Source organism: Mercenaria mercenaria, chromosome 14 (genome assembly GCF_021730395.1).
Source record: "Mercenaria mercenaria strain notata chromosome 14, MADL_Memer_1, whole genome shotgun sequence".
Taxonomy (NCBI): Eukaryota; Metazoa; Mollusca; class Bivalvia; order Venerida; family Veneridae; genus Mercenaria; species Mercenaria mercenaria.
Genome location: NC_069374.1, coordinates 18,285,285 through 18,307,561, shown reverse-complemented (window position 1 = coordinate 18,307,561; position 22,277 = coordinate 18,285,285). Strand labels below are relative to the sequence as shown.

At 38.0% G+C, this 22,277-nt stretch overlaps 4 protein-coding genes across 4 annotated transcripts; 2 read left to right on the top strand and 2 right to left on the bottom strand.

Moving 5' to 3' along the window:
• Window positions 1-8,266: 8,266 nt before the first annotated feature.
• LOC123526652 (uncharacterized) lies at window positions 8,267-11,152 on the top strand. Its single transcript, XM_053522996.1, has 2 exons — window positions 8,267-8,507; window positions 8,732-11,152. The coding sequence occupies exons 1-2, from the start codon at window positions 8,306-8,308 to the stop codon at window positions 9,364-9,366; spliced, it is 837 nt and encodes a 278-aa protein (XP_053378971.1). The 5' UTR covers window positions 8,267-8,305; the 3' UTR covers window positions 9,367-11,152.
• Window positions 11,153-12,323: 1,171 nt separating this feature from the next.
• LOC128548126 (uncharacterized) lies at window positions 12,324-14,837 on the bottom strand. The gene has a single exon (XM_053522524.1). It carries the CDS (start codon window positions 14,835-14,837, stop codon window positions 12,324-12,326), a length of 2,514 nt encoding a protein of 837 aa, XP_053378499.1.
• A 475-nt stretch (window positions 14,838-15,312) lies between these two features.
• LOC123533118 (uncharacterized) lies at window positions 15,313-17,549 on the bottom strand. The gene is made up of 2 exons (XM_053522523.1): window positions 17,193-17,549; window positions 15,313-17,052 (listed from the first exon to the last, which is right to left on the bottom strand). The coding sequence occupies exons 1-2, from the start codon at window positions 17,547-17,549 to the stop codon at window positions 15,313-15,315; spliced, it is 2,097 nt and encodes a 698-aa protein (XP_053378498.1).
• Window positions 17,550-17,689: 140 nt separating this feature from the next.
• Window positions 17,690-21,800, top strand: LOC123537994 (uncharacterized). The gene is made up of 2 exons (XM_053522522.1): window positions 17,690-17,765; window positions 21,187-21,800. The coding sequence occupies exons 1-2, from the start codon at window positions 17,690-17,692 to the stop codon at window positions 21,798-21,800; spliced, it is 690 nt and encodes a 229-aa protein (XP_053378497.1).
• The last annotated feature ends 477 nt before the right edge of the window (window positions 21,801-22,277 follow it).

Genomic DNA, 22,277 nt, shown 5'->3' with positions numbered 1-22,277 from the left:
GTTGACTGAGTCTTCCTCGATCTTGCTATCCGGATATACTTGGTACATAAAATGAAGTAAAACACCAGCATTATATCAATAAAATCTATAAAAAAGAGAACCTCTGAAAGCATAGAAAGCAACCAATGAAATCAGAGGTTATGAACTACATGTACCAAGGCTGATTTTTATGTTTACCATTTCTTGAAGTTTTAGGAATGGACTTGTAAGCAATATCGGTCAGAAGAACCGAAAACCGATCAATAGGATCATAAAAATTTGTAAAATTCTCCGAAGTCAAATAAATTTTACATAACGTTTCAAAGTGCTTCCAGTCAGCTTTATTAAATTTGAAATACGAAGGGTGGTCTGAAGGATGATTAGAAGTATTTGAAATAATAATTGGAAAATGGTCACTACCATGTAAGTCATCTAGTACTTTCCATTCAAAATCAATAAAGATGTTCGGTTGATAATTTGTCAAATCAAGCGAAAAAAAGTTACCTGTTGCAGGATGAAGATACGTTTTCGATTTATCATTTAATAAACAGAGGGCATTTCTGTCAATAAAAGTTTCAATAATTTGATCTCTAGTGTTGCTGTCAGAACAGCCCCAAAATTCATGATGACCATTTAAATTTCCGATAATCAAAAAAGGTTGTGGCAATTATTTTATAAGATCATCAAGCTCTCCCAGATTTAGTTTAAACCTAGGAGGTATGTAAATCGAACAGATAGTAATTGGTCGATGCAATGTAACGTTTATTTCAACTGACAGAATACTTGTATTTAGAACAATTTGTCTGTGCGGACATGCATTATTAATAATAATAGATGTACCACCAGAAGCTCTGTCAGTGTTAGTATTAATGAAGTTATACACTGAATAATTTTTGAAAGCTATTTTGTCCGTTTCCTTTAAAAATGTTTCACTAAGGCACATAAGTGAAGGATCATATTTATAAAAGAAGGAGAATTTCATTATAATTTGCTTTAAGTCCACGGCAATTCCACTGGATAATTTTACTTGCCATTTACAATGGTAAACAAAAATTGAGCGACTGGAAATTTAAAGAAGTATTAGTGCTGCATTGACTTAGGAGGGAACCTTTTGATCTTCCCCTCCTTTGTGCTAGTTAAACTGGACGGAGCAGATAATTGCGGATCGTCATCTTCCTCCCCTGTCAACCGGTGGTTCAAATCGAGAGGGAAGCGGTTATGGGTTTGTATGGGATCATTTGATCCATTTCCAAACCCATCAGTTTTCTAGTCAATTTTTTGTCTGGGTGTTTGACTCACCCAACGTTGATTAGTGTTTGATGAAACGTTTTGTCGTGACGACGGCGTACTTGAATACTTAGGGACATTTTGTATAGCTGGTGGCAGTGTTGGTTTAGCAGCTGCCTTTTGAACTTGAGATGCTTGCGAAGGTTTTGCTGGTACTTTAGGCTTTTCATTTGGTATGTCTTTGGCAGGTACAGAGTCAGTTTGCCTAGATGCGTCAAAAAGTTGTTGATTTGTTAGTATTTGATTTTGTGATTGAAGAATATGATGTTGTGGAAGATGGAAACATGAATTTAGTATTCGCGATTCGTCTGGTTTTTGGGAATCCAATGCTCTGTGTGAACTTGACATGAAGGACCTCCTTTTCGATCCTCCATGTATTGCAGTCGCGAGACCTGGCCGAATGTTCCTCGCCGCAATTCACACAGCACAATGGTCTATTACACCTGTCAGGCTCATGAGAATAACCATCCTGTTTACATTTATGACAGATGTGCTCTCCTTTGCAGTTTGACTCGTTATGACCAAATTTGAAACAGTTGTAGCATTGAAGGGGAATTGGTATATATTGGGTGACCTTTGTTTCGAGATAGCCTACTCTTACCAAAGGCGGAACAAATGGAATGCCAAAAGTATGTATTATAGTGTTTGTAAAATTTTCTTTTCCATCTCGTTTTATTTTGACCCGTCTAGCTGCAGTAACATGTTGATCAGCAAAACCTTACACAATTTTCGTCTCTGATACCCCCGCAAGATCAGGGCAACGAATGACACCCCCCCCCCTCCCTCCCCCTTGAGGAGTTCAGAGTACGGTGTGCAATGCACTTGCGAAGATGGCCGAAAAATGATGTTGTACCAAGTAGACAGATTTTGGTACACCAGCTATACTTCCCAGAGTTTTCTCTATTACAAAAGGTGAAATGCTTGTCATCCTAAAGTTTTCGACTGTTGACTGAATGAGAAGGAATCGCGGAAATGGAATATTTGAACTGAAAGGTCTGTGAGAATAATTCCCACCTTCCGTGCCGTCGGAGTCTGTTTCGGTATGCGGTCTTTTAGTTTTGTTTTGGTTATCAATGTTAAATGATTGGTATTCGTCACTCGCATCCCCCATCCGCCGCGGAGTCCAACAAGGGAACATGTAAACAGAGCGGATATCCAGCTCATGCATGTTAGGGATACTGTAGTGATATACCCGGCCAGGTATTTTACAATCTTGTTTATATCACCAGCTGTATTACAGAAAAGCAATCATGGGATTCAAGAGATTGTTACTCTACCAACCCGATTGGCCCTAAGTCACCACCTTCTAGGAAACATAGATTGAAGTATATATGAAAATATATTGTTAAATAAATTTGTGTGACCGTAATATGAAGTTTGCTGAATGCAGTAAAATGTGACAGTAGAGCAGAGTAAAATTAGATTTTGTGTAACGTATTTTGTTTCAGAATTATGATTGTGAAAATATGAAAATGAAAACATTAAGATGCAGTTTGAAATAAATAATAGAAAATAATGTAAACGTAAATGTGAGATTTCCTAGGGCTTGGCATGACTAGCCGATTGATCGTATCGGGCCAATACGACCGCCAAAACGTCTACACCGAATTAGAGGCCAACGATGTGTATTAGCAACCACATCCCGGGAAGAAGATGCGCACATGCTAACAAGTACGCATCATCTTCCCGGGATGCTATGGGGCACCTCAACATCCAGGACCCTCCTCTCCGGCTTACGGGCCGCCACCCACGGCAAACAGGTCACAGTGACCAAGTGACCAAAGTTAACATAATTGGTCAAAAGCTTAAATTACTGGAGAATTTTGTCTTATGCTTCAAAATGGATACGTTATACAATAAAACAATGATTTACAGAAAACTGTGTACCAGGGGGTTAAATCTAAGGCTTTTATTGGCTTTAAACATCTTTAAGGATGACAACGATTATGTTTGCTGCTTAGTAACGGAAGTAAACAATCTCACAATCAGTGCAACCAGTAAACTCCTGGCAGAAAAATGTGACAATTACAGTAAGTTCTCAAGAAAATAAAGCTGATTTACACAAAATAGGATTGAATAAAAGGATGTCAGTTGTTGTAAACAAACATTTAAATAACATGGATTGATTATACAGCTGCTACAGTGATTCGCTTATAGGAAAAAAGATGTAAGATACAGATAAATGCAGAAAAGAATCCAGTCCAGAAAGTAAACAAACTTCACAAACTTGGAATTTGGATTAGATTAAAACGAACAATCTTAGGAGTGTATAATATGTGTTTGGTCGGTCATTTTATCTAGATCAACACATATGTGTACAATTCTGTGTTACGTTACTTGTAGCTAAAGATGAAAAACGAGGAAAACATGACTAGAATTAGCACCTGAGATAAGCAAGTATGTGGTAAGTTCTAATTATCTGGGGCATTACATTACACCCCACCCCCTCCACCTCCCCCTTATAGAAGGCAAAACACCGATTGCCTTACTTTACTTAAATATTGAATAATCTAGATTTAATTGAATAATCTCAATTTAGCCTAGCGAATTAATTACTTAATTTCAAGATTAAAAGCACAAATATAAAGTACTGTTGTACAATTTAGAGTCCAATGACTTTAGATAAACTCCTTAAGCATACACTAATTGTCTAGGCTATGCCCTGTAAAGTCATCTGCGCTTTAACAATCCCATTTTAATATCCACCATTTAAACGGTTTCAATGAGTAAAGTAGAAATTTTCACATTCGAATCAATAACACGGTCTTAACTGTTCATTTCATTTGTATGAATTGTGCACGCGTACACAACACTGATGATTCAGTTTCTTATGTTATTCAGTTTCTAAAGTTAAACTCTCGTAAATTCATTTCCGCGATCAATCTACAAGTTTATAAATAAAATATCTTCATTGGTCCATTGTACAATGTACTTTAAATAATAACTCATTTAGAAATGTTTCTTAGCCTATGGCAACTATTTATCAAATTTATTTATAGTCATGATAGATCAACACAAGTCCAAGTCTAAATTTTAAAACATTTCAATGTTTATCATTGTTTGGTAAATAATGATATTCAGTCGCGATCGAATAATAACGTATTTTGTACATCTTTAATATTTCCTGTAAGAGTTAACTTTGGTTACTCTACTCTTCACAGATGGTTTAGTGTTCTCCTTATCGGCCTCCTTGCTGTTGCGGTCGCGCCGGATATCCCTGCTTGGTGTCTTCTCCGCTTCCGGTCTCCTCTCCAGCAACCTCTCCATTCGTTCCAAACTAGCCACCGCCTTTACTAGAGCCTGGTCGATGCATCTGAGAGCCCTACTCCCTCTATCGATAGCATCAACAATGCTCTTTAATGCTGACTCTATGGCATTCACAATAGCCGACAGATCCACAGGTGGGCAGTAAGGAGGGGTTGGATCATCCCTCTTTGCCTTTTTATTGCTGCTTTTTTCATCGTCAATTCCTCTTTTCTCCGATTTACGATTCTTTTCTATCTCTATCATTAGAGGGTCTGTTTCGGAAGCCACACTCATCAGTGCAGGAAGAATGTCCTCGTACGATGAATTATCCCTCTCTGGCTCATCCATCAGGGGAGTCTGCTCACCCTTCCTGCTGGCACCGGTGTTACTGCCTCCCCTGAACTGGCCCAGTGTAGAGGTACTTAATTCACTTGATTGGTATAAGTCCTGGATGCACATAGTCGTTGGCATAGTCTGACTAGAGGTTTGAGTGACTCCCGGAAAGCGATGTTCAGGCTCTAAGGAGGAGGCGGTGTCAGCACCTGCTGGGGTCCGTCGTATACTGGCATCTGGAAACTTGTGGCACTACTCGCTGCAGCAACTTGCATGGTCATCAAGGAGGTGGTCCTAGGAGGAGCAGAAGTCAGCACCTGCTAGAGTCCACTGTATACCGGGAACTGAATGGTACTGTTCACCGGAACTGCAGGCATTGTCAAGGAAGGGGCCTGGTACGGCATTTTCAAGCGGACTGCCTTATGTTGTACCTTTGGCCCAATCTGGTAAGGATAGGGCATCGGAGTCGTCCTCGTCTTCCTCGAAAATGCTGTCTCTGTCATCCAGCGTATCCACTTGCCTGGTGCACTTCCTGCTGTGGTCCTCATGAGTGATCAGGATCATGTCCTCGTCCCCAATGTATTTGGGTTTCATGACCGATATAGCACCCTGTAATGGTCCACCCTGCCACCGGCCTTCGCCACTTCCTCCTTATGCCGCTTGTACTGAGAAATGTTGTTGACCAGTGTGTTCTTGTCTAAGCACCGAAAGCTTCAAAGGGAGCAGGAATATGGCACCTGATCAAATGGCACGTGATGCTTCAAAATGTGTGCTACTCTACGGCCTCTTCTATCGACTTTCAGGCATCTTTCTGCATCAGTACTGTCTCCCATGAAAGGCAGCTTTACCCTTACTACCAGAAGCCTGAAATATTTAAAAGTATGCCAGCATTTAATTCAAATGCCGAAGCACGGGCTAAGTTGTTAATGTTGAATTGACACATGCACTCTTGATTGATACAGGTGTCTGAATGAATTCCTCATTAAAGCTTTTCATACAATACTGCTTTAGCATGGTAATCAGACCGCATAAATTTTCATTAGGTACCCTTTTCCTTAAGCGCTTGCTGCAGCGTAATTTCAAACACAGTGACTTAATCTCATTTAACAACTTCCTTCCGGGAAGAAACTTTAAACACTTTCACTATTCACCGGTTAAATATTGTGTATCTTGTGCCTTCCTAGACTACCGATATGCTTGCTAAACATACTACGGTTAAACTAACATATTAATGTGAAAAAAATGCTCCACAGCAATTCCTCTAATTAAATTCACAAATTACACAAATCTTATTTCACACGTTTATTAAAACATTTTAATACCATACACGTATTTACTCTTGACAAAATAACTTTAAAGCACACATTTCATAGATTAACACTCTTTACGCCAAAATTCTACACACACCGAGAAAATATTTCAAAGATCACTTGTGACATAATAGATACCCACAATTTATGTTTTCGTTTATTCTGCCTTCTTAATATTTTAGCCAATGAAATGATAAACTTTGGCAGATTTTCTCCTCTACAAGGCTTTAATTTGTTGTGATGAAATAACCTAAGTCGAGATATCGAGATTTGACTATAAAATATAAAATATTTGAGAAACACTAAATCTAGTGTTAAAAGAAAAACATAAATCCATTGGACTGTGAATCAAGTTTGTATCGGTCTGAAAGGCGGGCTCGAGCTGTTCAGATGAAAGAATATTACATTTACCATAGGATATCGTCAAATAAGTGTTTCATTCATGCCAATTACATTATGATAAAACGGTTATACAATGCTTTTAACAAAAAAAAATGTAGTTGAGCTTTAAAAAAAACGCTGACAATGCCGTTTAGTTAATTTTTTTTTCATCATTTATAAATTGCCATTCTTATAGCGTTTGGTGTCCGCAAAGTTGGAGAAAAAATTTCCTGTACTTACCACAGCTCATCAAAATGTTTTCAAACATTTATGAAATAAGAATCAGATGTAGGAACATGAAAATATGTAAACCTGTACCAACTACCTGTAAAAGCTCACACGAAAGTTCGAGATTTCAACTTTAAAAAGCTATTGAAATTATGGTAACAATAAATATTGACATAGTAATGAATTAACAAGCTACCATGTAATAAACACTTTTAAATTGGTCTTTTCTAACTTCCTTTTTACATTTTATAATCAATTCCCATTGGTTAAATCTTAGCCAACCGTATGTTTTGTTAGCTGGTATTTGACGATTGCCGTCCTGCATAATTGAATACCTTTATTATATCTTCCTCCGAAAAAATAGCATAATTGGCTAATATGAATATGTAAAGATGTTGTGCTAAAGGTACTATGTATTATATATTAGATTTTGACGTATTGCACTTTGTTTATCATAATACCATTGATTTATTAGATAATTACAAAACTAGACATTAATATCAAAGCATATATTAATTAAACAGTAAGGCAAAACTAGCAGCATTCGTAACATGTCGACTCAAAATGTGGCTATATAGTTTTATCATTACTTTAACAGATACGAAACAGTTATGTACGAACAAAAATTAAATAGATATTATCTTTTTTTGGCACTGAATAGCATAATAAACATAGCGTTGAAAATGAAACATTTAACTATAAAATTAGATGATTTAACCTGAGCGTTTCATGTTATAAATGTCGAATAGAAAAGAACTTATGTTTTCTATAAGAAATACAAAAAACGATCCTACAAGTTTATGAATAGATATTTTTTTTTTTTTTTTTTTTTGGATTTAACTTCGCGCCGACACATGATAGGTCATATGGCGACTTTCCAGCTTTAATGGTGCAGGAAGACCCCAGGTGCCCCTTCGTGCGTTATTTCATCATGAGCGGGCACCTGGGTAGAACCACCGACCTTCCGTAAGCCAGCTGGATGGCTTCCTCACATGAAGAATTCAACGCCCCGAGTGAGGCTCGAACCCACATCGATGAGGGGCAAGTGATTACGCTACGGAAGCTGAATAGTGTCTTTTTATAGGTTATTAGCTTTGTATTGGGAAATATGCACGAGTTCGAGAACGAGTGCATATTTCCCGATGCAAAGATAATAATCTTTTTATTACATACATATCTACACATATAAATATAATGTAAATATCATAAATATGTTCAATAGCCTGAATAGGATTGACAATACTGAAATAAATAGAAAAAAATAGTGCAACAACACACCCTGAATTACGCCACGCACCCGATATGAAATTCAGGCGCCAGTGTATGGAAAAATATTGACGTTTCCATTATCAGTGTAACTTAACGGGGAATAGAAACAAGTATGTAATTATCAATTATTATTGGTCGGTTCACCCAAATAAGGAGTATGTTTAATGTTTTATAAGATATTGTACCTTTAACCATTATATATAAAGATTATATATTTCATTATGATTAGCATATCTGACATATGTATTGCCGGAACATTATCTAGGAACAACATGTCGAGCGAAATCTTGTTCTTACTGGTTATTTTGTTAAATTCTTTCTACATACAGGAAATTCATGGTACATGTTCTAAAGATGGCACGTGCTGTAACAAGTTCGAATGCGAATACAATATCCTACTGAAACTTATACAACTTGAAGAAAAGACCGTTCAGCAGGAGAATAAAATCACATCACTAACAGAAGAACTTAAAGGTTTGAACACATTAAATTACTTCTTATTATCTTGAAACGATGTTAAGTTAAGTTTAATTGATTGTTATTACCGGCATGTTAAATTTAATATTGAATGTGTTGCTTTTCTACTTTGATGGCATATTGTCTTGTCTATTCCTGCTTTCAGAAATTGGTTTAAATGTTAGATAATCTTGCATGTAGTCAAATTTGTACGATTGAAAGTACAACTATACTAATTTTAGGTGCAAAAGACACAATAGCTGAACTGAACGAAACAGTCATCAAAAAAGAAAAGTCTACTGATGGTACCACATACATACGTTGGGGAAAAACAGAATGTCCTAGTACAGCGTTTCTAGTATACGATGGATACGCCGCTGGATCTCATTACAGTCATACTGGAACCGCAACAAATACATTGTGTCTGCCTAAAGATCCAGTTTATGGCAATCATACAGATGGATTTCAAACCGCTGGTAGGCTTTATGGTGCAGAATATGAAACAAACACATACAGCATTTGGAGTTACCTTCACGACCATGAAATTCCGTGTGCTGTTTGCCGCATACCACGCAACAACGTCCTCATGGTACCTGGGAAAAATGTGTGTCATGAGAATTACATACTTGAATATAAAGGCTATCTTATGTCTGAATACTATGGCAACAAGTCACCGTCTGAATTTGTATGCGTCGATGATGACCCAGAAATGTTAACAGGTGGAGGAGGGAGCCAAAATGGACGCCTGTTTTATTTTGTAGAAGGAGAATGTGGCTCACTGCAATGCCCACCATATAAAAATGGCTGGGAGCTTACATGTGCCGTTTGTTCGTTTTCACCAGGTGCTCAGTCTACAAAGCTTCAGCCGTACATTTGACATCATTGAGCATTCATAAGTAGACACTAGTATTGATAATTTTATATTTACTGTAGTGTAATGCTATGCATTAAATATCAAAATTAAATCTCTATCGCAGCGGCGAAATACAAGCCTAAAATAACACATCGGTATTCCAATCATCGATTTCAATATATTTAAAGACTATTAAAAAAAGGACTTTTAGCTTAAATATGTCGACTTTTTCTTTGTCTTGAGTTCTCAATATCTACTTTTACTTTCAGGTGTATGTAGTAATAATATCGGTACATTGTATTTTTGTGGCACAAGTTTAAATTAACTTAATCTACTTTGTAAATTATTCAGTAATAGAAATACGAGGTAATAACAGAACTGCTAAAGGTCTGCCGCAAACCATGGTAGAAAAATATGATCAGGACTTTGCGATTATCTCCCATTTCTTAAATATACACTTTCATAGCAGTAGGTTTTGTGTCGTGTCGACGGTTGTTATTATAATTGTTGTGTAATATGCCTCTGTTGTTTATAAACAATATAAAAGATCATGCTTTACTTAGATTTCCGATTTAAACTTTTGCATGATACCTCAAAACGTTATTTTCTCAAGCTGTGATTCATGTAAAATTGCAAACGTTCAGTTGGGTGCTATAAGCGTGCAAATTCAGGTCGGATAGTTTTAATTTTAAAACAGACCTCTATTTACTTGCCAACGATCTGATATTTTACGTTCTAAAGCATGCAGAACGAGCATCAGGAAATTTGTAATCAGTTTAGGTCTTCCATAATAACTACAGAGTTTTTAGCTTGACTATTCATAGAATAGTAGAGCTATTGGTCTCGCCCATGCGTCAGCGTCCGCTTCCACGTTCGCGTCCCGACTTGGTTAAGGTTTTGTATGTAAGCTGGTATCTCAGTAACCACTTCTGGGAATGGATTGAAACTTCACACCCTTATTCACTGTGATAAACTGACTTACACTGCACAGGTTCCATAACTCTGTTTTGCATTTTTTACAAAATTATTCCCTTTTTTCGACTTAGAAATTGTTGGTTACGGTGTTGTATGTAAGCTGGTATTTCAGTAGTCACTAATGTGAATGAATTGAAACTTCACACACTTGTTCACTGTCATGATCTGACATGCAGAAAGCAGGTCCCATAACTCATTCGTTTTGGTTGTTTTTCAAAATTATGCCCTTTTTTCGACTTCAAGTTAGCAGTTTTTGGTTAAGTTTTTATATGTAAGCTGGTATCTCATTATCCACTTATGGGAAAGGATTGAAACTTCACACACTTGTTCACTGTCATGATATGACATGCAGTCAATAACTCTATTCGCATTTTACAAAATTATGCCCCTTTTTCAACTTAGGAGTTTTTGGTTAAATTCTTATATGTAAGCTGGTATCTCAGTACCCACTAATGGGAATGGATTGAAACTTCACACACCTGTCCACTGTTATTAGCTGATAAGCACTATGCAGGTTCCATAACCCTGTTTTTTACTAAATTTTGCCCCTTTTTCGACTTCTGTAATCATTCAATTGACAAGGCTGTTGAATAGTCGAGCGTTGCTGTCCTCCGACAGTTCTTGTTAAATTACAAACTATTCAACCTAGAATATGTGCTACTGATTGCAATCTCTGAAGTAAGAGCTTAAGATTAATGAACAGTTATCATAGATTATAAATAGATAAACTTAATTGTGTTTTTCTTTCGAATATTGTCTACAATAAAGATAGAGGTAATAAATGTAACATATTGAAACCATTATCGTACATTGTACCTGAAAATATCTGATTTTACATTCTTAAAATCAAAAAGCTGACTTTCGTAAAAACCGACGCTTTATTCTCAGATAAAATGAGCATAAGATGTCTTACATATTATCGTTCAAAAGTACTTAATTATGTATTTTGCTTTTTTCTTTGCCCAGCATAACAAATTATGTATTTATAAATAAGAATAATAGTTATAGAATTTAAGATTACGTTCAAAATTAGGAAGTTCCACATCATTGTAACGTAGGTCGAAAGATGTTGCCATGCATTGCGCTATACTTGCTCCATTCGGTATTTTAAAATGATATCCTCGTTTATAGATACATTAAATGCAAGCTTAATGAGGCCAGGTCACAAACACAGTGTCGATAAAATGTATGGTGGGTGTAGCATTATTGTAAAAAGATGAAATGATAATACAAACATGTATAAGGTAATATGTTAATAAAATAATTGAAAGTTTTCCAGTGTAAATTTCTTTAGTAGATAATGAATTTGCATCGTACCAGAAGAAAAACATAAACATTCAATTTTATTAATTTAAATTAGAATTTCCGAAGATAAGTGCAAAATTTATTTTTTTATATTTACCGGGTAGATTTTAATTGATACGTCACTAATTATAATATGATTAAAAGCTATAAACCTAAAATGGCTTGGTATAACGCAAAATTTAATAGCGAAGAAATGCTTCAATTGCCTACGCTTTTTGGAGACCAAATGGAAAACATGTTTTATTTAAATTATAAACACACAAGTACAAATTGCCTATTGTTTGAGAGGGTCACTGTTAAAAACAACAACAATAAACAGGGCTATCGAAAAGGGATTAAGACTGTATAAAATACACGTTGTGTCAGGTTCGTACCTTTTAATATCACTAACGTTACATATCAATACAACGGACGTGACGTCATAAACGTTACGTAATGCGGAAGACGTCACGTAAAGAAAGGCGGCAAATGAACGTCAATACTTTACATACTGGGGGCCGCGAAAGTTATAAGGATATGTATAGTTCTTCTGAAAGTCTCTATGTAGCTCTAGTATTCTATATCACTATTCATTTATCGAAAGTTCTCTTTTTGGCACTTAAAACAGTCACAGTCACTTAATGAAATAGCACAAATTTCTAAAATTGCAATGTCTCTGTATACTGTTTCTCACGCGAATCTTTCACTAATAACTGGAAAAGTCACTTCATTTCCAATGGATACAATTTCACAATGGGTCTATTCGTAATACCGTTACTCGTTCTTATTTTGGCTGCTCTGGTATATCCGTCATTTCCGTAAATTAGTTCTTGCACGACCGCAAGCTTCCATTGGGAACGGGGAGATTCATCATGAATTTGGACGACATCTCCAACGTTTATCTTCTGCTCGTTGATTCCTGTCGTCTGGTGATGTTCTCGTAAGGCGGTGAGGTACTCGTGGCGCCACCTATCTCTGAAATGGTGTACGACCTTCTGCTGAAGTCTGGCTTGTCGAGATAAGTCAACACCACTGTTAAGGTTAGTATTCGTCGCTGAATCATCTGTAGATTTCTGGTAGGGTAAAGTAGTTAATCTCCGGCCGTAGAGAAGGTGAGCTGGAGTCAGGGGTTCTGGATCTGACGAACCGGATGTTACATATGTGAGTGGCCTGTCATTCATCACGGCTTCTATCTCTGTGACGACTGTCTGTAATGCATCGAAACTGATGTAGGATCGACCCAGTATCTTTTTCAGTGTTGACTTCGTGAGACCAATTAGACGTTCCCACCAGCCGCCGTACCATGGAGCACGTTTCGGGATGAACTTCCACTGGGTACCTTTCATGCTAAGAGCGTCTTGTACTGTCTGGGATTCGAACAGGCGTTGTATATGGTTGGAGGCTGCAACATATGTGGAGGCGTTGTCTGAAATCATCAGTGTGGGAACGGATCTACGACTGGTGAATCGTCTGAACGCTTGCAGGAAGGCCTCTTCGGAAAGGTTGGGTACAAGTTCCAAGTGCACGGCTCTGGTGGACGCACACGTGAAGAGGCAGATGTATGCTTTGGTCTCGTTGTTGGAATTATCTCGAACGTAGAGAGCTCCGGAGAAATCAACACCAGTTACAGTGAATGGTGGTGCGTCTTCTACTCTGTATTGCGGTAATGGAGGTGGGTCTGGGGCTGAGTATGCCTTCCCTTCTGTTCTACGGCAAACAAGACATCTACGAAGTACTGTACGAACACTCTGACGTATGGAAGGTATCCAATACTTCTGGCGAAGGTAAGTAATAACTGAGTTCTGTCCTGCGTGAAGAAGTCTCTCGTGAGCGTCGGCAACAAGGAGTCGGGTAAGTGGATCTTTGGCCGGTATTAAATATGGAAATTTAGCCTCTTCATCAAGATCTGCATTGTGAATTCTCCCTCCACATCGAAGGAAACCATCTTCATCAAGAAAGAGTCGTAACTGTTTCACAATCGGGAGTCGGGTCTGATTGGGTCTCGAACGAACTGTTCTCAGGTTTGTAATCTCTTCCTGGTAAGTATTATGTTGGCAGCTGTGTAGTAGGACTTTCTCTGTTTTCTGTAGTTCACTAGTTGTCAGTTGATCATGATGTGGGTAGGTTTTCTCTCTGCATTTATTTATGAACCGTAATACATACGCTGTCACTCGTTGAAGCTTCGTGTACTTGCTGAATTTAGTTACGTCAATAACGTTACGTAACTCTGTACGCGATTCTGGTGAATATTGTGGCGGTTGTCTCCCTTGTTCATACTCTAATGAATCACTCGATACCGTTGTCATCACTGTCGCATCGTTAGTATGCCATGTTGGCCAATTCAGTGGTTTGGTTATCCAGGAAGGACCATTCATCCAGATATTGCTGTTGGTAAACTGTATCGCTGATATACCGCGTGTCATTAAGTCAGCTGGGTTGTCTTGGGTAGGGCAATATTTCCAATTCCGGGAACAGGTAAGTTGTTGAATATCTTCAACCCGATTTTTCACAAATCGCTTCAATGATTTGGTGGTTTGTAGCCAATGTAGAACAATCTGGGAGTCCGACCACAGGTAGGTATTATTTGAATCAATATTGCATGAAGACTGGAGATGGTTGGCTAAGCGTGAACCCACCACAGCTGCCATAAGTTCCAGGCGGGGTAACGTAAGTTTCTTCAATGGAGCTACACGGGTCTTCGCCATAACAAAGGTAGACTGGTTTGATGTACACAGGTAGGCTGTAGCACCATATGATAATGTACTAGCGTCGACGAAAATATGTAGAGACATCTCTTCTGTTGTAGTGATACGGTCGTCTGCTGCACATGGATCTCTGAAGTAGTATCTGGAAACCTTGGTGTTCATGACGTTGTTAAGGTCTGTCACAAGAGCTGACCATTTCTCATAAACGTGCTTAGGTAAGGCTGTATCCCAGGAGTATTTCTGTTGCCAAAGTTCTTGTAGTAGGATTTTTGCTCTAACGGTAACTGGACTCAATAAGCCAAGTGGGTCGTAGATACGGGACGAATGTTGAAGAATCTCACGTTTTGTGATCACATCTGTAATGGGGACTAGTTTTGCAGGAAACATCATCTCATCTGTAACTGTATTCCATAACATACCAAGTACTTTCGTGGTGTCGTCTGCTTCAAGCACTTTCTCTGACGTAGCTAGGTTCCTCATTTGTTGACAGTTTGAGCTCCATGACCGAAGGTTGAAACCAGCTTCTAGCATGAGACTTCGTGCGTTACGATAATATGCGAGTGTATCCGATTCTTCGGGAAGGCTTGTCAATATGTTGTCAACATACAGGTCTCTCTTAAGGATCTGGCATATCCAGTTGTTGTTGTCTTGGAGATGCTTCAGAATAGTCGCATTAAGTATGAAGGGGGAACAGGTAGCACCAAATAACACTGCCTTGAATCTGTAGGTTTCTAGGGAACTATCTGGGTCGGTAGGGTCACTTAACCACAGGAATCTCGTGTAATCACGATCCTTCTCGTCTAATCTCACGTGTAGAAATGCTTTTTCGATGTCAGTAGATATGGCGTATTTGTGAAGTCTGAATCGCACCAAAATACTGGTCAAGTTGTTCAATAACGGGGGAGTAGATTCTAAGCAATCATTTAAACTTGGCTGGTTCCGGGATTCTCTGCAGCTACAATCGTACACTATACGAATGGGGGTCGTCGTTGAGTCTTTTCTGATTTCATGGTGGGAATATAATGGACATCTTGGAAGCTATCTCTGAGTCTGGGACCTTTTCTATGAAATCTCTGCGAACTTGTTCTTTTATGATTTCGCCGTACTTATTAAGAAGGTGTGGCTCCTGACGTAGGCGGTGAATCGTTTTCTCTGTGCGTCGTTTCGTTATGAAGTAATTGGATGGTAAGGGAGGGTGATCTAGTTTCCATGGCAACATGGCGGAATAACGTCCATCTTCGAACTTGATTGCAGTGGTCTGGTAAGTCTGTAGGTATTCTGTACTGGACGGATCCTCTTCTGGTGTAATACCCATGGACTCAAGTTTCCAGAAGCGCTCTAACTCGTGGACATCTGGTGGTGAAGTAAGTACATTCATTATGTAAGTAGTGGGCGTATTCGTAGGTGAACTCGGGAGTGGACCGGATAGGAGGTACCCAATCTTGGAGCTTACCGCGGTAGGTCCATTTCCGCGTACTATTCTGTTCTGTACTATCTTCCAATAGTGGTCTGCGCCTATCAACAGGGAAATTTCGTAGGATTCGTCATCTGTGATTGGGTGGGCTAACTTAAGTCCTCGTAGATAGGGTAAGTCTTTCACATCACGCTGTAGGTTACGTAATGGTACTGCAATGGTTGGTACAACAAGGACCTGGATGGCAATCTTCCTTCCGGAATCTGTTACTAGGTATACAGTGGACGTATCCATGAAGCGTACATTCTGGTTCGAGTCTCCAAAGGACGTCAGATGAATTATCTCGGGATTTCCACGAGGTAAATGTAGTTCGTCGGCTAATTTTTCTGTAATAAATGAGCGTTGAGCTCCCTCATCAAAAAGAATTGTGGCGTCTACTCTGAACTGTTGGTTGCACACTGGGGCGATGGCTGTCTTCAGTAGTACATTGGAAGGGGACTGCGTCGAAGAATGGAGTATGGCTGTGGCTTGTTGGTTTCTCTGTTGATCTGAGGTTGTTGGGGCTGTAGGGACTGTGGGAGCTGTCGGCTGGGCAGACTTCCGGTCACATATACTGGTGTGGTGTTTCCGTTGGCAACGGCGACATCGAAAGTTGGATCGGCACTTTGACACTTGATGACTACCAAGACAGTTAAAACACAGTTGTTTATTCTTGACAATGTCAGTACGGGACTGGTAAGTAGTTACCTTGGTACAGTCGATCGGGGAATGCTGTTCGCTGCAAAACACACAGGCTTTCTTTTCAGTAGCTGCAGGGTTTCTCATATCCAAACTTCTTGGGGGTCTTTGTTTACCTCTACTTCCGGTGTAAAAGGACGCCGTAACTCGAGGGTTGTCATGCACTTCCGGTATGACGGACTGACCTGCGTCCATGACGGTGATTTCTTTATAGATCGCCTTCCGAAGTTCTGCTAGAGTCCATCCAACGTTTCCGTGTTCTCTTGTTAAATTTTTGCGTACTTCCGCCGGAAGTTTACTGATAATGACTGGAATGAGTAGCGAGCCGTAAGTCTCTTGAAATTGTCCGATTGACTCTAGACCGCGGATGTAGGACTCTAACTGGTCGTAGTAGCTCTGGAGGCTGGGTAACGTGTTGACAGGACGTGGTTGTTCTAACAGGGCTTGCATGTAGGCTTGTATAATCTTATGGACCTGACCGAATCTCTCATGTAACAAGCTGACCGCTCTCTCGTAGTTTGCGTTCGTCAAAGCGAATCCTGCTATAGTATTAGCGGCGGGACCTTCTAACTGGGCTTTTAAGTAATTAAACTTCTGGATATCAGTAAGAGAGGGGTTGGTATGTACTGCTGACTCATAACTGTCCCAAAATGTCTGCCATTGTAATAGATCTCCAGAAAATATCGGAAGCGATAATTTGGTAATTTATGCGAATGAGAAAAGGTTGAACTTACAGTCTGTTGCGATGTCTGTATAGCGGGAAATACCGGTAACGTCTGCTCAGGTCGCATGATATCTGTCTCTGAAACGAAGCCCTCCGAACGTCTGTATTCCTTGAACATGTTAATCTGGATCTCTAAGTTCAGGTGATATTCGTCGGCCTCTATCATCTCTGTCTCGATCTCCTCTGGTTGAAGTAGCTCTATAATCTTCTGATCTGACTCTCTCACAAACTCCTGTTTCTTCTGGATGTTGTTCAATATCGTATTGAAGATCGTCGGTGTCGGCTCTTCTTTTGCAGCTTCAATGCGTTGTAAATACTGACGTATAATTCGTCGATGGCCTTCTCTGATTGACTTGTAAGTTTCCATCTCTATGAAATTTGTTTACGGCACCAATATCGAAAAGGGATTAAGACTGTATAAAATACACGTTGTGTCAGGTTCGTACCTTTTAATATCACTAACGTTACATATCAATACAACGGACGTGACGTCATAAACGTTACGTAATGCGGAAGACGTCACGTAAAGAAAGGCGGCAAATGAACGTCAATACTTTACAAGGGCTGCATGCATGTTGTATTAGTATGTGAATAAAACAGACATGTCAACCACAATAGAAAAAACAATACCCTACACTCTAAAAAAGTAAGTCGAATAACTATAATATATCTTTAGGACGTAAATGTACATTGATTATTTCCCTTTAGCAACCTAGGAAGGAAACGGCTGCTATTGAAGGATTTAGATGGTGCGTATATGGAAGTCAAATCAGCAAATGTTAATTTAAATAGTCACAGGTGTACTTTAATCTTGAAATATAAATAAATTAATTAATTTGTAGATGTTAAAGTGCTGTTTGAAGAGGTCAGTGGATTAGAACATGGCAGGAAATCCATTTTGATACGAACGATTATACCATAAAGAAAGCACCTCATATATATAAAGCGGTGATCTGGTAGTAACAGGCTTGATTATCAATCTAGAGGTTTTGTATTCAAATCAGTTACTGCAAGTCGCATGTTTCGGATGGCTCGCTTCAAGGTCAAAATCACACTTCGGGGGTCAAAGGTCATACCTTCGAGCGTATTTTGCTGCACATCGCGGTGTTCTTGTTCAATTTTGTGAAAAATGCAGTTTAAGTAGAAACAGTTTAATACTTGAAAGATTATATTACGATATACGGACATTTAACTTGGAAATAAATGAATGCGCAAAAACAACCATTATAAAATGACACAAAATCACATCGACAAAATCAAATTTAGGTTTACTTGTGTTAGTGTTTGAGCTTTAATTTTCACTAAAAATCCATGTTCGTTAAGATGCTTCGAAAAGTTTATTACAAACGTCATGCTGAAGGTGAATGTATAATAATCTGTATGTGGTGACCCTGACAGTTGTAAAAGCCGTAAACAAATTTTTATTTATTTAAAAATAACATTTAAACATTATCAATTCCATACGACATCTACATCAATAACAACTCCAGATGAGTTTTAAATTCACCAACTATTGTTTACGGACACATTGAACATCTCCTTTTCAAAACTTCCTCATAAGTTTGTCAAACAATGATCTATTGGCTGTTTATGTAGCCAAACGCATTCTTGTACCTCTTCCTCATATACGAATGATTACTAATAATTGACTTTATTTCTGAGGTTTCGGTATGCTTTTGCTTCAGCTCCGCCAAGTCTGGATTTTCTTCGAACAATAACAGATTCTTGAAATTCGTCTGCTTAATAAACAACTTGGCCGAAAGCAGTAAAACTTTTGATCTGTTCAGCGAACTCGACCTTTGACAAGATGTTTCTTGTCAGAAAAGACACAAGACGCCACTTTTTTCAAGTTTCTTCAACAGCTGTTGCTGTAGCCTGGTTAAAATTAATTTCCATTATTATTTTTAATATGTTGGTCGCCGAATTCATAATAACCTTGCCGACGGAACAAGGTAACAGGATTTTGCTTTCTGAATCTAGTGGCGCTTTGACCTGTATATATGAACCAGATATTGAATTTACTTGGTTTCAATTACGTTTGATTGCAACTTGATTTGGTCCTTGCAATATCGATATTTTCGTTAAACCGAAACCCGCCCGGTTAGCGCAATAGGGAGAGCATTGATTTACGCATCGCGGAGTCCGATCCTCGGGCTGGCCGTATGTGTTCCGCGGCGATTTGAAAAGACATTATGAAATCATTCGCCCTCCATCTCTGATTTATGTGGGGAAGTTGGCAGTTACTTGTGGAGAACAGGTTTGTACTGGTATAGAATCCAGGAACATTGGTTGGGTTAACTGCCCATCGTTACATAACTGAAATACTGTTTGAAAAGCTGCGTTAAACCAATAAAATCTGTAAAAAGATCCTTTGGAAGCATAGAGTGCAACCAAGCAGAATAATAGCAGACCCTGTTTGATAGAGTCTTTTCATAGAGGTAATGAAATGTGCAACACATCTTACGCCCCCTAGCACCGGCTTAAGCAGAACACTTTTACACATATATTGAAGGAACTCCATGATCCCAAAGGACAAGAAATAAGAAAGATATATCAACACTGAATCAAAGCACGAGGAGTCTTTTTCAGCCGCCACACGGCACTTAATGATTATTGTTGTGATAGTTTATAAAATCTGTAAAAAGATCCGGAATACAAGCTAGACAATAAACAGCATGTTCACGTTTTCTTTCATAACTATAAATCAGGGTGAAGTTTACATCCTTTGTGCGAAACATTGAAGTTCACATTAACGAAGGAAAAAAAACGACAACGATTATTATTACCATAATTGTATAGCTAATTAACAAAATTGTCATTAATTACGTGATTTCATATTCAAAATTATCATTGAAATAATACTAACAGTTCATACTGACAAACTAAATTGATAAGTTGTTTTGAAATGAAATAAATTATCTAGCTAATATAAATATATAAAAAATGTACTAAAGGTGAGGTACTTGATATGAGATGTTACAAATTAAGATGCATTAATTTATTTTAATCAAATTATTATTATTATTACTACTACTATTATTATTACTACGTATTTTCACGTGTACACAACACATTGATTGTGTATTCTATACTATAATCTTTACTATTTCATTTTACCTGCATCTCTCTTAAGAATATATGAAATCGCAAAACACTATCTTAATGATAAACATTGATAAAATAAAATTCTAAAAAAGTACAGCGACGCTGTCGGGTAACGAATCCACAAGCACAAACACGATTGAAACAATGCTTATACATGTACTTTTCTGTATATTTTGGGGAAAAAAGGCTAGCAATATTTGTAATGTTTCGTACTGTACAAATCTCAAAGCACCCTCATGTTATATAAAGCATTATACAAAGATTTGGAACTGACACTATATTATAACATTTCCTATCACTGAAAGTGTTGATTTGATCTGAGCGTTTCCTGACTTATATTATGTAAATCGAAGAGAAAATAATCAACATTTTCTTTTAGTTAGCAAAACTTGCCCAACATATGTATCAATGGATATAGATGAACTCTATAATTAATGAATAATTATAGGCTGTGGCATTTAGCCACACACTGTTTAGCTAACAGTATAAACGCTTTGAAATATGATATAACATACCGTACCTTTACCGTCTATAATTTTGCAATAAGTCATAGATATGTGTTAGGTTTGAAATATGTCGTTTCTAAATTCATCATGATTTTTTTTCACGTTTCCTGCTTGCCGAAGTTTGTTTGAATTCAGTAATCTCCATATTTTATTTCTTGAATATACATGTTTATCCAACAATGCTACAAATGTAAAACTCATACAACAAATTTTAAACAATCGGAAAAGGTGAATAAACTCAAAAAGTATCGTAAGTACTATTTGCGAGCATTTGAAACACATAAAATAATACACCGTGATACTTTACATCATAGTTGACACAATGTTCCGTTCCTGTATATATACAGAGTTACTGTCAATATTTTTCTGATTGAAATGGCGTTTTAATTTCAGGAGCAAAAGATAAAATAGCTGAATTGAACAACACAGCTGTAACAAATAAAAAATCTGCTGATGGTACAACCTACATACGATGGGGTCGAACGGTATGTCCCAAAACAGCATTTCTAGTGTACGATGGATATGCCGCTGGATCTTACTATTCCCAAAAAGGAAGCGGCATTAACACATTGTGTCTACCTAAGGATCCAAATTATGACCAGTATACGGATGGACTTCAACCTTCCGGTAGGATTTATGGAGCAGAATATGAAACACACGCCCGCAATACTTGGAGTCACCTTAAAGACCTTGAAGTTCCATGTGCAGTTTGCCGAATACCGAGCAACAACGTCCTCATGGTGCCTGGTAAGAACGAATGCCACGTGAATTACTTGCTGGAATATAAAGGGTATCTGATGTCCGGATATTATTCTCCCAAAGGACCTTCGGAATATGTGTGTGTTGATGACCAGCCAGAAGGGATTAAAAAGGCAGACGGGAATCAAGATCATAATGGAAAATTGTTTTATTTTGTTGAAGGATCATGCGGTGCACTAAAGTGTCCACCATATACAGGCGGCTGGGAGCTTACATGTGCCATTTGTTCCTTTTCGCCTAAAGTCTAATAATAATGTGCCAATTGATCACTGATACGAAGATTCAACTTCTTAAAATACGGTCCATAACATGATCGTCAATGACATATTTGACCGTTGACTATTTTTGACGTTCGAATTAAGCCCCTGAAATAAGCTCTATCTGGTAAAATTGCTAGTTAGGTGTCAGCATGTAAAATGATTTTTAATCATCCAAAATTGACACTGACAATTTCTGACCTTTTTTAAAGAAAAAAAAAACTTAATACAGAAATAAGAACTTGAAAGGGTGAACGTTTTTAGCTTTTTTTGGCCAAAATGTATACAACTGATTTACGTCACGATGAATTAACCACAAGACATTTTTACTGGTTGATCCGCGAGGAAATTTGACCGATTCAGAACACAATGCTTACTAGTCAATGTAGTTTCAGCCTTTTATCAATCTTAAGCAAGCTCCAGTTCCATTTTTCTACCTCTACTGCAGTATAATTAGCTCACCTGAGC